Genomic DNA, 14638 nt, shown 5'->3' on the forward strand with positions numbered 1-14638 from the left:
CCGGCACACTTGCCTCAGGAGAAAAGCCCCCAGGTCATCCCATACCTCTCCGTAGCCTCCTACTCTGCTCTCTCCAAGGCCCACTGTACCCTCTACTCCATAGTGACATCCCATCACAATCCAAGCCCCAAAGAAAGAAATGATTCTTACGTCCTGTGCTGTGGAACACTCATACGAGAAGCTTCTGCCTGATTGCCCCTCAATTACGTTACGGCTGCCCTATAACTCTGATCTAGACCTTTCTGGTAAAAAAAATAAGTAAGAAAAAAAAGAAACCCAAAATTCACCTTTTCATTCCTTATCAAATTATGACAGCAACAATGTATGATTTGTAAAACAGAAAAAAATTCATACACAATTACAGTTCACTAGGAAAACCAGGTTTATTTCTCTATGATCAATGTCCACTCTACAGTGACATGTACACATATCTTCACATGGCCATCATAATAGCAATTCTACTTTATGCTTGTTTTTATTGTTGCCTGCTGTATCATGAGCATTTTCAACAAGGCAACAAAACCTTTATAATTATGGTTCAGCATGGAACAAATCAGAAGTGTCCTAAGTGAACAACAATGTATGGGAACAAGGTAAACATAATTCAGTATTTTTGGTTACAACAACTAAAGAGGTGTATCACATTTCTTGACAGCAGCCCTTTCCATCTTAGTATAAGCCGGCTTCAGTCTTAAGAAAGATAATGCCACTGTTCACTCATAAGCAACACTCTCGTCCAAGTGCGTGCTCCTTCGTCAGCATCTGGCAAGATGTAACACAGAAACACACTCAAACAGCAATCTACTCCAGCACTGTGGTTGCTGAGAGGCAGAGCACTGCGGGGACCTCTCACCAGGGTGTCTTTGCTGACACAGAAGACAGGAGGAGCACCTGCCAAAAGCTGCTCTCACTACTTACACATGATTCCAGTTGAGTTCACTTTGTACAATAAGGCAGACACTCCCGATTAAATGATCCCTCGTACCGATTAGTTACTGAACACATTCACAGGTTTGTTGCAGTTTACACACTCTGACATGGGAGCAGTTGGTTGTCTCCAGGGAAGCGTCTTCCTGACAGACATCCACTGGTTTTACTCCAGTGTATCTTGCTTGGTACAGGCTGATCATCCCTGAAGCCTTTCCCACATTTATTAGCATTTTATGTTCCTTTCGGGAGTTCCCTAATGTATCAACTTAACAGTATGACTAAGGAATGTCTCACATTCATCAATTCACTGAATAGTAGAGAGAAATACTGAAAAGCAAATTTCTATACTTAAAAACCATGTGTGTAATGTGACCCTATCCATGCAAAAATATAAACGCACATAAAGAGATGGGGAGAGAATGGTCACCAGATTATTAATGATTATAATCGCAGGGGTGTGGGATTGCAGGGACTTACATTTTTCCTTAAACTAAATTTAAAAATTCTTTTGTATTGACAAGAAGGAGTCATCCCTGAAGACATCCCTCCTTCACACAGGTTTCTAAAAACGTTCAGGAGACGAGGAGGCCTGCATTCATTACGTTTCCATGGCCTGCTCTCCAGGGTGTGTTCTCTGATGTCGGACGAGGGCTGAACTCCTTCTGAATGTTTTCCCACACTGAGGACACTGGCTGGAAACCCCTCTGCTGTGGAGTCTCTGATGCACCGCCAGGTGCGAGTTCTGCTTGAAGGACTTTCCACACTCCAGACACTGGTACGGGGTCTCCTTAGTGTGAATTCTCTGGTGCTTGGTCAGACAAGAGCTGTCCCTGAAAGCTTTGCCACACTGACTACACTCATAGGGCTTCTCGCCAGTATGAGTCCTCTGGTGCCGGATGAGGCCGGCGATGTTCCTGAAAAGTTTCTGACACTGGTCACAGCTGTAGGGCTTCTCACCGGTGTGAATCCTCTGGTGCCGGATGAGGTAGGCGCTCTCGATGAAAGTCTTCCCACACTCTGCGCACTCATAGGGCTTCTCCCCAGAATGGATCTTCTGATGCACGATGAGGTGAGAGTTGCGGCTGAAGGACTTCCCGCACTCCCCACACTCGAAGGGCTTCTCTCCACTGTGCGTCCTCTCATGCTGGGTGAGGTACGAGCCGTCTCGGAAAGCCTTGCCACACTTGCCACATTCGTAGGGCTTCTCCCCAGTGTGGATTCTGAGGTGCACAGTGAGGTGGGAGATGTCCGTGAAAGGCTTCCCACACTCATTACATCTGTACGGCTTCTCCCCTGTATGAGTTCTCTGATGTAAAATCAGGGAGGAATTCCGGTTGAAGGTTTTCCCGCATTCTAGACATTCGTAAGGCTTCTCCCCAGTGTGAATTCTCTGATGCTGCGTCAGAGCTGACCCATCGCTGAAGGCTTTCCCACACTTACTGCATTTGTAGGGCTTCTCTCCTGTGTGGATTCTTTGGTGCACAATCAGGTTATAGTTCTTTGAGAAGGATTTTCCACACTCATTGCACGTATAAGGTTTCTCTCCAGTGTGAGTTCGGTGATGCAAAATGAGAGAAGAGTTCCGTTTGAAGCATTTGCCACATTCGGTACATTTGTACAGCTTCTCTCCAGGGTGACTCCTATTTTCATTCAGAGATGAACTCAGAGTAAGCATGCTCCCAAAGCCCTTGCCTTCAGATAGTTTCTTCCCTCTTCTGGTTATTTTTTGTTCATCAAGAGGAGTAAAATGGCTGAATGACTTAACACTTTCAGGGTATTTATGGGGTTTCTCTCTTGTTTGATTTCTTCCAAGCTGAATAATTTCCATAGAGTGAGTGAAGGCTTTTCCACAGGCATCACTGTCACCAGTTATCTTAGACACAAAACTTTTCTGACAACTGTGTAAAGCTGGGTCATAATCCAAACTTCGCACCTCTGAGTCATATATATGGAAACCGTTTGTTGCAGGAACCCTCCGAGAGGGTGAAAGGTCTGAGCTTGCACTCAAAGGGCCCCCAAGTCCAGGATATTCACAAATTGCCTCCCGAGCCCCTGACTTCTCCTGAGTTAAAGCTGAATTGCACAGATCTCCCTCCCAGTTCCTACAGTCCCAACTATCACCCAGAATGGAGAAATGGGGACCCTCTCCCATAAATCCTTCCATTTCCACGTCACAGGGTAGCTCTTCCTCAGGAATATTCTGAGCTGTCATTTTCAATCTCGTGTCCAAGGCTGAAAAGTAAAAAATGAAAAAGACTTCAGTATATGAAGCTATATTTGGAAGAGGAATGAAAAATGATGACCAGCTAGGCATGTGGATGTGTATTTTTACTTGTTTCCTTTCTCAAATTGCCATCCATACAAGGAGGAGACAAGATGAGAGTCAAGAGATGGAGGCAAGAACAGGTTCAAGTTAGCCAAACAGCATTTTCATCCTCTCAAAAAATAGGAGGGCCAGTACTGGGTAATATTACTAACAGAATTAGCCTGCAACAGGAGAGACCAGAGGCCAGGCGTCACTACTCACAATGGAACATCGTCCTGGCCACTGTGTGCCAGTCCCCATTACCCACTGCTCTACAACAACCAGCACACGTTTTCAAAGCCTCAACTTCACAATGTGTGTATGATGGTGCTGAATGAGCAGATGGTGTCCCAGCTTTGTGGTCGGAGTTCTGCCTTCACAGATGGGACACAGTATAGGCTCCCTGACCTTGAAGATCTGAAAGTCCTAGATCTGTCAGTGACCAACTTGCAGGGTTATTATGAGAATCCGATCACATCTGAGGCTGGCTCTGAGCTGGGGAATGCACAGCGCTCCATAAGTGACTGCCACTGTCATCACTATTATTAACTTTCTATCAGTTATCAAGATAACTGGCTGTCCATATAGATTTTAGGTAAAATGAAACTATACCCTTACCCTAGACAAAAATTTAAAAATTCTAGGTGGATAAAGATCTCAATATAAAATTAAAGTTTAAATTATGTAGGATATCTTCACGAATGGGGCAGTCCAAGGCTTAAGAAGAAAAAATAATACAGACAGGGATTAACAATTTGATATCAATAGTATCACACAACAAAAGATATAATACAAGTCAAAATACAAGTGGCAAGTGGAGAGACAATATTATGAAATATAAAAGCAGGAAAGAAATAATGCCCTGAATTTACAGATTTTACAGAACAGCATAAAAAAGGGAGAAAAAAAAGATACAGAGAAACTTCACAGGGAGAAAATGGAAATGTCCTGAAAACGTGAATATCTGCTCATTCAGGCAATTATGAACTTCAACTGTAAGAACACAAAATATACATATTTTATAAGTAAAAGTAAAACAATGTATGATGTGAAGCTTGGGCAGGCATGCAGGAAGAGAGTTGGAGAGCATGGACATTGGTCAGCCCACTTGGCAGGCTGATTTGGCAGTAGCCGACAGAACACCAAACGGGCACATCCCTCCACCCGGCAATCTACCTGTGGGCATGCCAGGCTCAGGAAGCATGAGTCCCGAGCATAAGTGGACATCAACCTATATCAAGGACACAGTCTCAAAGGCCAGCGGGGAGAAGACAGACACATGGTGAAGGGATGAAAAGTTCTGTTATGGACCCCTTGATAGCAAAATAGAAACCCACAGGTAATGGGAGGTTACTTTCAAAGTGCTGAGGAAAAAAGCTGTCAGCTGATTTATTGGTCAAGAGGTAAGGTAAGACAAAAACAGCTTCAGAAAAGCAAAAGTAGAGCTTACCTTCGAGGAGACTGCCAAAAGTATTAGCGTTGTTCTTCAGGAAAAGCCCAGAAGGAAGGATTGGAAAGAAAAGGAAATGATGAATGTGTACTTAGATCAAATTCAGTACTGACCATATAAAATGAAGCAGTAATAATCACTCAGGGAGTTAACAGCAGGATAGTCTAAAACACCAGGTGGCAGTGTCCTATGAGATGGCAGAGGGGTAACAAACTTAAGTGTTCTGATGTCCTTATATTGTTCATGATTCATGTGGGACCTGGTCAAGTAAGGAATAAAATAAATGCCACGTAAAACTTCCAAGCCCATAGAACGGTGCTTTTCAACCAGGGGCAGCTTTACCCACAAAGGACACTTTGGGATGTTTTTGTTTGTCATTAGTAAGGGAGAAGTGCCACTGGCATCTAGAGAGCAGAGGTCAGAGATGCTCCTAAACACCCTTTAATTCACAGGACAGCCCCTCACAACATAGAATGATCCAGCTCCAAATGACAACAGTGCTGAAGCAGAAAAATCCTGTTGTAGGAGGGAAGAATAATTAAAAAAATAAAAACCAGATCAATACAGAAGAAGGTGGTAAGGTATGAAAGCCCAGAAAGGACAGGTGAAAAAGTATCACCAATAACAATATATGTAAATGGCCCTGATGGGACAGATAAAGACACTGCTTCGCACTGCCTTAAAATGTTTGTAACAGACATACCTAAAGCAAAAGGACATAGAAGACAAAAGCAAAAGTTTGGAAGAGACAAATGCTAACCAAAGATTGTATGGCTCTTTGTTAACCGATGATAAACTTTAAGTATGATAACGGCAATAGAACAGTGGTAAAGATGCCTACATTAATACAACACCTCAAAACACAGCAAAGTCAGCCAGCATTGCAAGTCAAAGTCAGCAAATCCAACTATAATGGGAGATTTTAATGGACCCCTTTCGGAAATGGAAATTCAGAAAAACTGAATAGAGACACTTAGAGAGAATGAAATTAGCCAGCCTGATTACTCAGCTGGATGAAGAGTGAAGTAACAACAACTAGAGACAGATGCTTTCCAAGCACAAGTGGAACATTTGCTAACACTGGCCATAAACCAGGCCAAGGTACAAGTTCAACAAAGGCCAGACCACAGCATGACACAGACCACAGCCTCTTGACAACAGATGTAGTCAAGTGAAAAACCAGTAACAGAAAACCAAATACATGAATAACGATAAGTAAAACAAACCCCAATTTATTTGTAAAAATGAAAAGCTATTTCGCAGTAATTCACAGAACAAAGAGAAATCTAGACAGAAATTAGAAAACACCTAGAAATGAACAACAATGGGAATGGTACATCTCAAAACATGTAGCAAGTGAGGATGCAGCTAACATAGTTCCTAGGCAGAAAATGTTGGTCTTTAATGCTTATAGTAAAAAAAGGAGACTGTAGGTTTAGTGAGCTCACTGTTCAACTTAATGGAAAGAACCATGAAGTATACCAACAGGAGGTGGAAGGCAGATGATAATAAAGGTATAAGCAGAAATTACAGAAAGTGAAAACAAAGAAACAGCCAAGAAGATAAAGAAAACCAAAAGTCTGTTATTTGAAAAGATTAACGAAATAGACATACCTTTAACAAGAGTGGCCATTAAAAAAGAGATAAGAGGCACACAAAAGTGATAGTCACACAAAGGGGTTTGAACTAGGAAACAGTAAAATGTTACCGACATGGCATTACTGGATGTGGCCTAGGAATGCAGGGCTGTGAAACATGACAGCACCTACTCACACAATTCTCCGCACTGTTCAAATAAAAGAAGACAATCCCCTGCAGCCTATCTCAGTAAGTTCATAAAGTACTAATTTGAGGAAATCGTGCCTAGACGTATGTCTCAAACGATCTTAGATAACTAAGTAGTAGTAGACCCCTTTACCCTATGTTATTTTAAAGCAAGCTCCAATTCATGATGAAAGTTCGTAACAACCAAGACACAGGGAATAAACATATACATCACACTTAACAGGTAAACATAAGGATTATTAACAATGAACCGAAGACTAAGACCTCAGATGCCTGCTAATGTCCACAGCATTTGACAGTGATGTCAGGATGGTGCCTCTTGCTGTCCCTCCTGGAAGCTTATACTGAAAAGGCCTCCTAAGACTGCTCTGCTACCAGGCCACATGTTCTCCATACTGGGCCTTCTGAATGGCTTGTGGTTGTCCTGTGAACTTATGGAGCACCTCCCCATAAGTCTGTAGGGGGAGGATGCACGTGTGCACTTTAAAGAAATAAATCAAACATATATAAGATGATACCACTGAGCGAAATTTTTTAGACAAAATATTCTGGAAGTAAAATTATTGAGATGTCCTGGCAAGACACCTACCAAAGCCGTGATCACAAGGTCTTGGGGATATGGAGGGGAACGATCCTTGAGGAACAAAGGGAAAGTCTCTTTCATCTCTAACAGATACTCCGTTTATTGAAATAAGGTTTACATACCACCAAGAAAGTGAAAAGATGGCCCACCAAATGGGAGAAAATATTTGCAAAGCACACATATGATTAAGGACTTATATACAGAAGATATACAAAGAACAGAAAATTAGTGGTGTGAGGATGTGGAGAAACTGGAACCCTCACACACTGTTGGCAGGAATGTAAAGCAGTACTGCTGCTTTGGAAAACAGCCTGTTTCTTGAAAAGTTAAACACATAGTTATCATAGGACCACTCCTAGGTATCTACTCAAGAAAAAGTCAAATATATGTCTACAAATAAGCTTGTACATATACATGGATAAACAAAATGTAGAAATTCACACAATTGAATAATCAAATATTCTTCAGCCATTAGAAGAAATAAAGTACTGATACGTCTGAACCTTAACAACATTATTCTCAGTAAAAGAACTCAAGACACAAAAGACCATACCTTTATAATCCAATTTATATGATGTTCGGAATAAGTAGTTCCATAAAAACTGGAAGTCAATTAGTGGTTGTCTGGAGAAGGAAGGGGAACAGGGAATAACTGCTAGTGGGTATGGGGTTTCTTCTTGGGCTGATGAAAAGAGTTGGAATTACACAGTGGTGATGGCTGCAAAACTGTGCACAAACCAAAAACTACTGATTTGTGCACTTTGGATGAATCCTATGATGTGCGAATTGTACCTCAATAAAGTTGTAATGAGTAAATTTATACCTTCAAGAACAATGCTTGTGATGCTAAACACAAACATGCCCCCAAACAGCACCAAACTGTTTCCTATGTTTCCTATATAAGGGACAAGTATCCCCTAGCCTGACCTGCAGCTCTTAACTTTGGCAGTATCTCCTGGGGGCATCTGAAAATCTGTGGAGGTGTTAAGTTGTCACAAAAATGGAGGCAGGGGGAACTACTCGCATCTGATAGGCTGGGGCTAGAGAGGCATACTTGCTACCATGCTTGGGACTGCTCCACATGATGCTTGACCCTCCTGTGTCCCAAAGTCCCTGCAGGTATCAACCTGGAGTACTTCAGAACAGCAATACTACATGTGTTGTAACACTTTAGAAAAACAGTGCCTTCATTTAGAAGGAAGCTAAAAGGAAATCCAGAAACTGCTATGAATTCATGAAATCCTTCCTTACTCTGCATTTCTCTCCATGACGAAACTGGCTATTCCAACTATACTCTTAGTCAATGAGGGTGTGAGTGCCATCGTGGTTACTGGAGGAAAAAAACGTCACCAGTACACGTGACGGCATTAGGACAGACTTTTGGGAAAGCGTATTAAATCAGGCATTTAATGCAGAAATTGCACTGTATTTCGTTAATCAAGATTGTTTTAAAATGTCTCATCTTACTGCCCTCATACATATTTCTATATTACTATTTTTAGCAATACAATGACACAAAAATTATGTTGTAAAAAATTCATCTTCATGCTGTTCATGTATTTTGGGGGTCTGCCATTTTCCCCAACTCCTTCTCTGACCTTGTGCTTGGATGTCCACCATACCACTTCTCTGCAGCCCCAGGATCACTAATTTTCCCCAGCCTATCCTTTTCTTCCCCATGGCCATCGAGAAAGTGGTCTGCAAGGCTTTCTACACACACTGAATGTTGCCCCAGCACATGTGAGACCTCAGGTCTGGAGAGCTTTCTGTCATAAATTATCCCAATGCTCTTCTAGATCGTAGCACAGGGGTGATTGACCCTTTGCCTGTGAGTAGGACCCTCCTCATCTGGACAGCCTGGGTTGCCTTACTGTGTAAGTGCTTAGAAACTGCCTCCAAGGTACTTTCTTTCCTTTCCTGTTTAATACACCTGGTCTGGGTCCATTTCCAACACCCACTGTTCCAGCAGCATCCACCCATACCATGCCCCATTTTATCTCTTTGAAGGTAATGAATTCTGTTCTGTTTCTCTTAATCCAAACCTACAGTCTGCAGCACCAAACTGTTTCCTGTCTTCTAGGGTAGCTGTGCCCAAGCACTGAAATATAGAAATATATATTTTAACACAAATACCTTTCCTTTTACTGATTCTTTATGTGCACACAGGACTTTAGAAATATTTAATTTTTGAATATGTAATATTATCTATAAAATTCCTTTTAGGATGATAAAAGGCATGTTGCAAACTTGATCATAAAGAGTGAAGATGACACAAATATTAACTCGAAATGGATAACAGGCCTAAATATAAGAGCTAAAACTATAAAACTCCCAAAAGAAAAACATAGGTGTGTTAAATTCAAAAACTTGGATATATTAAAAGCACAAGTGACAAAAATAAATAAAACCTTTTATGCTTCAAATTACATCGCTAAGAAAGTAAAAAGACATCCATATAATATGAAAACAATTTGCAAACCCTGTATCTGATAAGGCTCCGGTATCCAGAATAAATAACTTCCAATTAAATGATAAAAAGGTCAATAACCTATTTATTAAATGAACAAAGAATCTGAATAGACAGTTCTCTAAAAAAGATATACAAATGGCAAATAAACACAACGAAAACATGCTCAACATCATTAACCATCTGGAAAATGGAAATCAAAACCACAGTGAGATACCACTTTACAGCCAGGAGGATGGCTATAATTAGTTCCATTCCTAGGTAGTTAACCAAGAGAAATGAAAACATATGTCCACAAAAACAATAACAACAAAAATTTAAAAACATGTTCACATAAGCATTAGTGACAATATTTAAAAAGTGGAAGCAATGCAAATGTCCATCAACCAATGAATGAATAAGCAAAATGTGATATATTCATACAACAGAATATTACTCATCCACAAAAACGAACTAAGTAATGATACATGTTACTACACGAATGAATCTTGAAAATACTACTCTGAGTGAAAGAAGCCAAAACAAAGAACTACGTATTGCATGGCCATTTATATGAAATGTCTAGAATAAGCAAATGCAGAGACAGAAAGTATATTATTGATTGCCTGGGGCTGGGAGGGATGGAGAAATGGGAAGTGACTGCTAATGGGCACAGGCTTTCTTTTCTGAGATGATGTAAATATTCTAAAATTGTTATTGGCGATGGGTACACAACCTAGTGAATATACTCAAAACCAATGAATTTTATACCTTAAGATAGTAAGTTATATTGTCTGTGAATTATATCTCAATAAAACTGCATCATAAAAATAAGGAGGTATCGAGTCTGTCAGGATAATAACCACTGGTCTAGATCCCACCTGGTACATTTCTGGTACCTTTAGACTTCATGAGAGAAATTAACAGTTTCATAGGGATGTGCCAAGCTTGTGTAGAATTCTATTCCCAGACACTCACCTCTGAAGGGCTTTATCTCCAGTCTCCATGACCTTGCAGAGACATCCACTTAGGCTCAATGCCTGGATGTTTGACATTAATGGCTGCCAGACTTCAGCTGTCCAACCCCATCCACATGGTTCCTGCCATCTCTGTGAACCATACATGACGTTAACTTTATTTGTTCAAATGATGCATTAAGAAAAATAGTTTATTGTCAACTTTAGCCCTGTTTTTCCCCCCTATAGCAAAGTCACCCACCTACCAATTGTGATAGAATCTGACTCGATTTTTGATGACTGATTGCTGACCGCTTTCAAGCCCCCTCCACCTCACCACTACCTCCTGTCCCATCTCCTTCCGTTCCACATCTAGGCAACCTGACAAGCCTGAGTGCTTCCTTCTTGGAGTTGGCAGAAGTTCAAACCATGCAAATCTCAACAAATGCAATGCCACCCTAATCCCAGCTCCACTCTCCAGTCACAATAAAAGCCCAACAGTCTCCTTCTCTTGCTCTCTCAGGCTATTTCTGGATCACCTTGGGAAGCCTGCCCTTCTCTCCCAAGACAGTCTCATGTGAATAATCAACCTTTTGTACTTGTGGTCTGTGTGTGTGCATAAAATATAAAGAGTGTCTATATGTGTCTGAGGCAGGGAAGAATGAAAGGTAAGCTAATGTGACAAACTGTTATCTTGAGAATCTGGATGGTTTTACAAGTGTTCATTGAACTATTCCTGCAACTTTTCAAAACAGGATAGGTGAGAGGGGAGAGAAAGCAAGCGATAGAGTGGAGGAAAGTTACTTACTATAGGGGGCGGGGTTCGGGGGGTGGTACAAAGGCTTGGTATTCAAAATGTATTTTCACAAGTCCCCTACAACCAAATTTTTTCAATTGGCAAAGGATAGGGGAACTTTCTGAGGTGACAATGGTAATATTGATAAAGGTTTGGGTTGCATTTGGCAAAATTCATCCACTTGGTACAGTGAAGATCTGTGCATTTCAGTGTTAAGTCAATTCTACCTCAAAAAAATTTTAAAGTATCGAATTCTAACTGACGTTAAGCAAAGATGTTAAGCAAAGGGGAGTAGCGCAGTGATAACTGCCACTTAATTGAAATGTAATCCCCAAAGATTTAATGGATAGGTAAAAAGATGGGCAGAGGAAAATATATGGGATACAGCAAGTGTAGCAGATTTAATGTGTAGGTATAAGGTCGGACAAAGATTTCAACTTGTCTATACGTATGAAAACTTTTATCGTGAACTATATTGGGGAGCCAAGGAGATGAGCCACTAAACCAACGAAGAAGAAAGCGAAATGGCCACTAAACAGGTGAAAAAACGCGGCCCCCATTGGGAACTGCGGCAAGGCCTGCCTGACTTGGCAGATATTAGGTGGTGGGGGGCCAGGTGATGTAACACCTGCGGGACCCAGTGGGAAACGGCAGAGGTCACCCGGCGCAACGTGGCCAAGTTGCCCGAGACTCGCGACGCTGACACCCGCCCTTCTACCACCCGGCAGCAGAAGAGCGTAGACCGGGATTGCCCCACCGGCCCGGCCAGGACACCAGGCAGGTGCGGGCGAAACGGTCCTTAAGAAGGACGACCCGCTGAAACCAGTGCTGAACAGCTGAGCGACGCGAAGTAAGGCCGGGGGGAGAGACCACACTCGCCGGGGTAAGGCGTCCACACCCTCAGGTTGCACTCGCCCGCCGGGGTCTTCCACGCTCGCGAAGGCGGCAGCACCCCGGGCCGATCCCGCCCCTGCGAGCCGACCGCGCCCACTCCCGCCTGAAACCCGCCCGCGGACGCGCCGCTCACGACCCACCTGTACCGGAGGGCCTTCTCCGCGCCCTGCGGCCAAAGAGGGGAAAACTGAGACACGTAAAAGCCCAGGGCGCGGCGGGACTCACCTTAGGCGATCGGGTGGCGGCGACGGCCATGTTCGGGCAAGTGCGCGTGCGCGCGCCGGGGCCCGGATGTGCGCGGCCCTGGAGGCGCGCGCCCTCGTCCCGCCCCGCGGGGTGGAAGGGGGCGTTCCCGAGCTTTCCGGTCCGCCTCCGGCTGCGAACATCCAGCCCCCTCGCCCTCGGCAGGGGTTGGGCTAGGGGTTCGCGTTCTCCTGCGCCAGCCAGGCGCCCAGCCTTCACCTCCTGCGAAGTCGACTTTGACCCCACCTTCCTTTCCGCCTTAGGACGCCCGAGTCACCAAGTCACCGCTGTCCCTACTTCCCCACTTACTGATTTGCTTACTCAATGGTTTATTGATACCCATATGGACTCAAGGATATTTATTTTCTCCTGTGGTTTTAATCCTATACCATCATTACTGTAGTGCCTTATTTTTATTTACCGAGTAGTTTGCCAAAGTAATTACATACTGTAACTTCCTTATTCTGAGAAAAATGTTATATTAAAATTCAGGTGCCTCATTATTCATTGATGGTATAATTGTTTACCTAGAAATCAAAACAGAAGCCACATGTTTTTTCTGTGCATCTAGGATAACACATCTATGAAATTCTCTTCTAAAGAAAGACCACCCTCGCAGAGCACGTTATCTAACTGCCCTGTAATCTGATCTTCAACTTGCTTTCTCCCAGTTCAATGAAATCTTTACATTCCCTTCTTAACTCCACATCTTTTATTATTATTATTAAGTTTATTGGGGTAACATTAGTTAATACAATTATATAATTTTCAGGTGTACATTATAATTTGACGTCTGTATATTCTATTGTGTTTACCACCCAAAGTCCAGTTTCCTTCAAGTATCGTATATTTGATCCTCTTTACCCACTTCACCCTACCCCTACACCCCCCCATATTTGACCCCCTTTAATCATCTACCTACCTCCTCCTCCCTTACCCCCTACAATCTGGTAAGCACTAGTCTATAGTTCATGTCCATGAGTCTCTGTTGGTCCTGTTCATTCGCTGCTTTTAGGTTTATATCCCACATATAAGTGATATCATGTGCTTTTCAACTTTTTGTCTGGCTTATTTTCCTTAGCATGATTACCTCGAGGTCCATCCATGTTGTCGCTAATACCAATATTTCATCTCTTCTTAGGGCTGAGTAAATAGTCCATTGGATATATGTACCACAGCTTCTTTAGCCAATCATCTATTGTAGAACACTTCGGTTGCTTCCATGTTCTGGCCACTGTGAATAATGCTGCTATGAACATTGGTGTGCAATTATCTTGCCGGATATGGGTTTCCAAGTCTTTGGGGTAAATACCCAGACAAATTCATACCCAGATCAATTCTTAGCTTTTTGAGAAACCTCCATACTGTCTTCCATAGTGGCTGTACCAATTTGCAGTCCCACCAGTAGTGTATGAGGGTTCCTTTTTCTCTTCATCCTCTCCAACATTTGTTATTACTTATCCTGTTGATTATAGCCATTTTAACAGGTGTGAGATGGTATCTCATTATGATTTTGATTTGCATTTCCCTAATAACTAGTGATGTTGAGCACTTTTTCATATATATGTTAGCCATTTGTATGTCCTCTAGGGAGAAATGTCTGTTCAGGTCCTCTGCCCATTTTTTTATTGGATCATTTGCTTAACTCCCTATCTTAAAAGAAGCTACAAAATCATTTCTGGGAAGCATTTTTCTCAATCCGTTGAGATCTTGCCTGGGCGGATCCTCTATTTGTTTCGAATATATTTTTATAAAAATTCTCTACCTGTTTGTATGTTCTTATATCGACACAGGACTTGAGCTATTCTCCTTGGAGGGGAGTGCTGTATGTGTGGGAAGATATGCACAGAAGTCCAGCGACCAGCAGTGTCTGTCATTAGTGAAGGTCCTGAAGAGATATGGAGTCAGATCACGACCAAGGGAGGACCCTGCCCGATAAGCAGGATCTGGGGGATGACACTCTACTCACTGCCATCCGCCTCCACCTTAGCGCTCTCTGTGCACCTTGCCCAGCCTCTCCTTAGACCCCCCGGCCCCCAGGGAAAAGGCAGACGCCCACCCCATCACTATGCATGCACGCCACCCGGGCCTCGTTACTGCCGCCTCGTTACTGCCGCGTGCAGGTTACCCGCTGACTGTGCTCCCAGAAGGCCGCGGGTCGGACCTCCTCCAGAATGTCATTAGACAGGGCAATGGTGCCCCCTTGCAAATATCAGGAGAAATTACAGAGGGTCCAGGATGTCAACGTCT

At 42.8% G+C, this 14638-nt stretch overlaps 1 protein-coding gene across 2 annotated transcripts; it reads right to left on the bottom strand.

The window, feature by feature from the left end:
* Positions 1–358: 358 nt before the first annotated feature.
* On the bottom strand, positions 359–12527 carry ZNF329 (zinc finger protein 329). 2 transcript variants are annotated; one of them, XM_016125621.2, is made up of 4 exons: positions 12371–12527; positions 10478–10608; positions 4686–4719; positions 359–3162 (listed from the first exon to the last, which is right to left on the bottom strand). In XM_016125621.2, exon 4 carries the CDS (start codon positions 3140–3142, stop codon positions 1529–1531), a length of 1614 nt encoding a protein of 537 aa, XP_015981107.1. In that variant the 5' UTR covers positions 3143–3162; positions 4686–4719; positions 10478–10608; positions 12371–12527; the 3' UTR covers positions 359–1528. The 2 variants fall into 2 exon arrangements, with proteins under 2 accessions (XP_015981107.1, XP_015981106.1); XM_016125620.2 differs by lacking the exon at positions 4686–4719.
* Positions 12528–14638: the final 2111 nt, after the last annotated feature.

The sequence above is a fragment of the Rousettus aegyptiacus genome, unplaced genomic scaffold (assembly GCF_014176215.1).
Source record: "Rousettus aegyptiacus isolate mRouAeg1 unplaced genomic scaffold, mRouAeg1.p scaffold_m13_p_14, whole genome shotgun sequence".
NCBI lineage: Eukaryota > Metazoa > Chordata > Mammalia > Chiroptera > Pteropodidae > Rousettus > Rousettus aegyptiacus.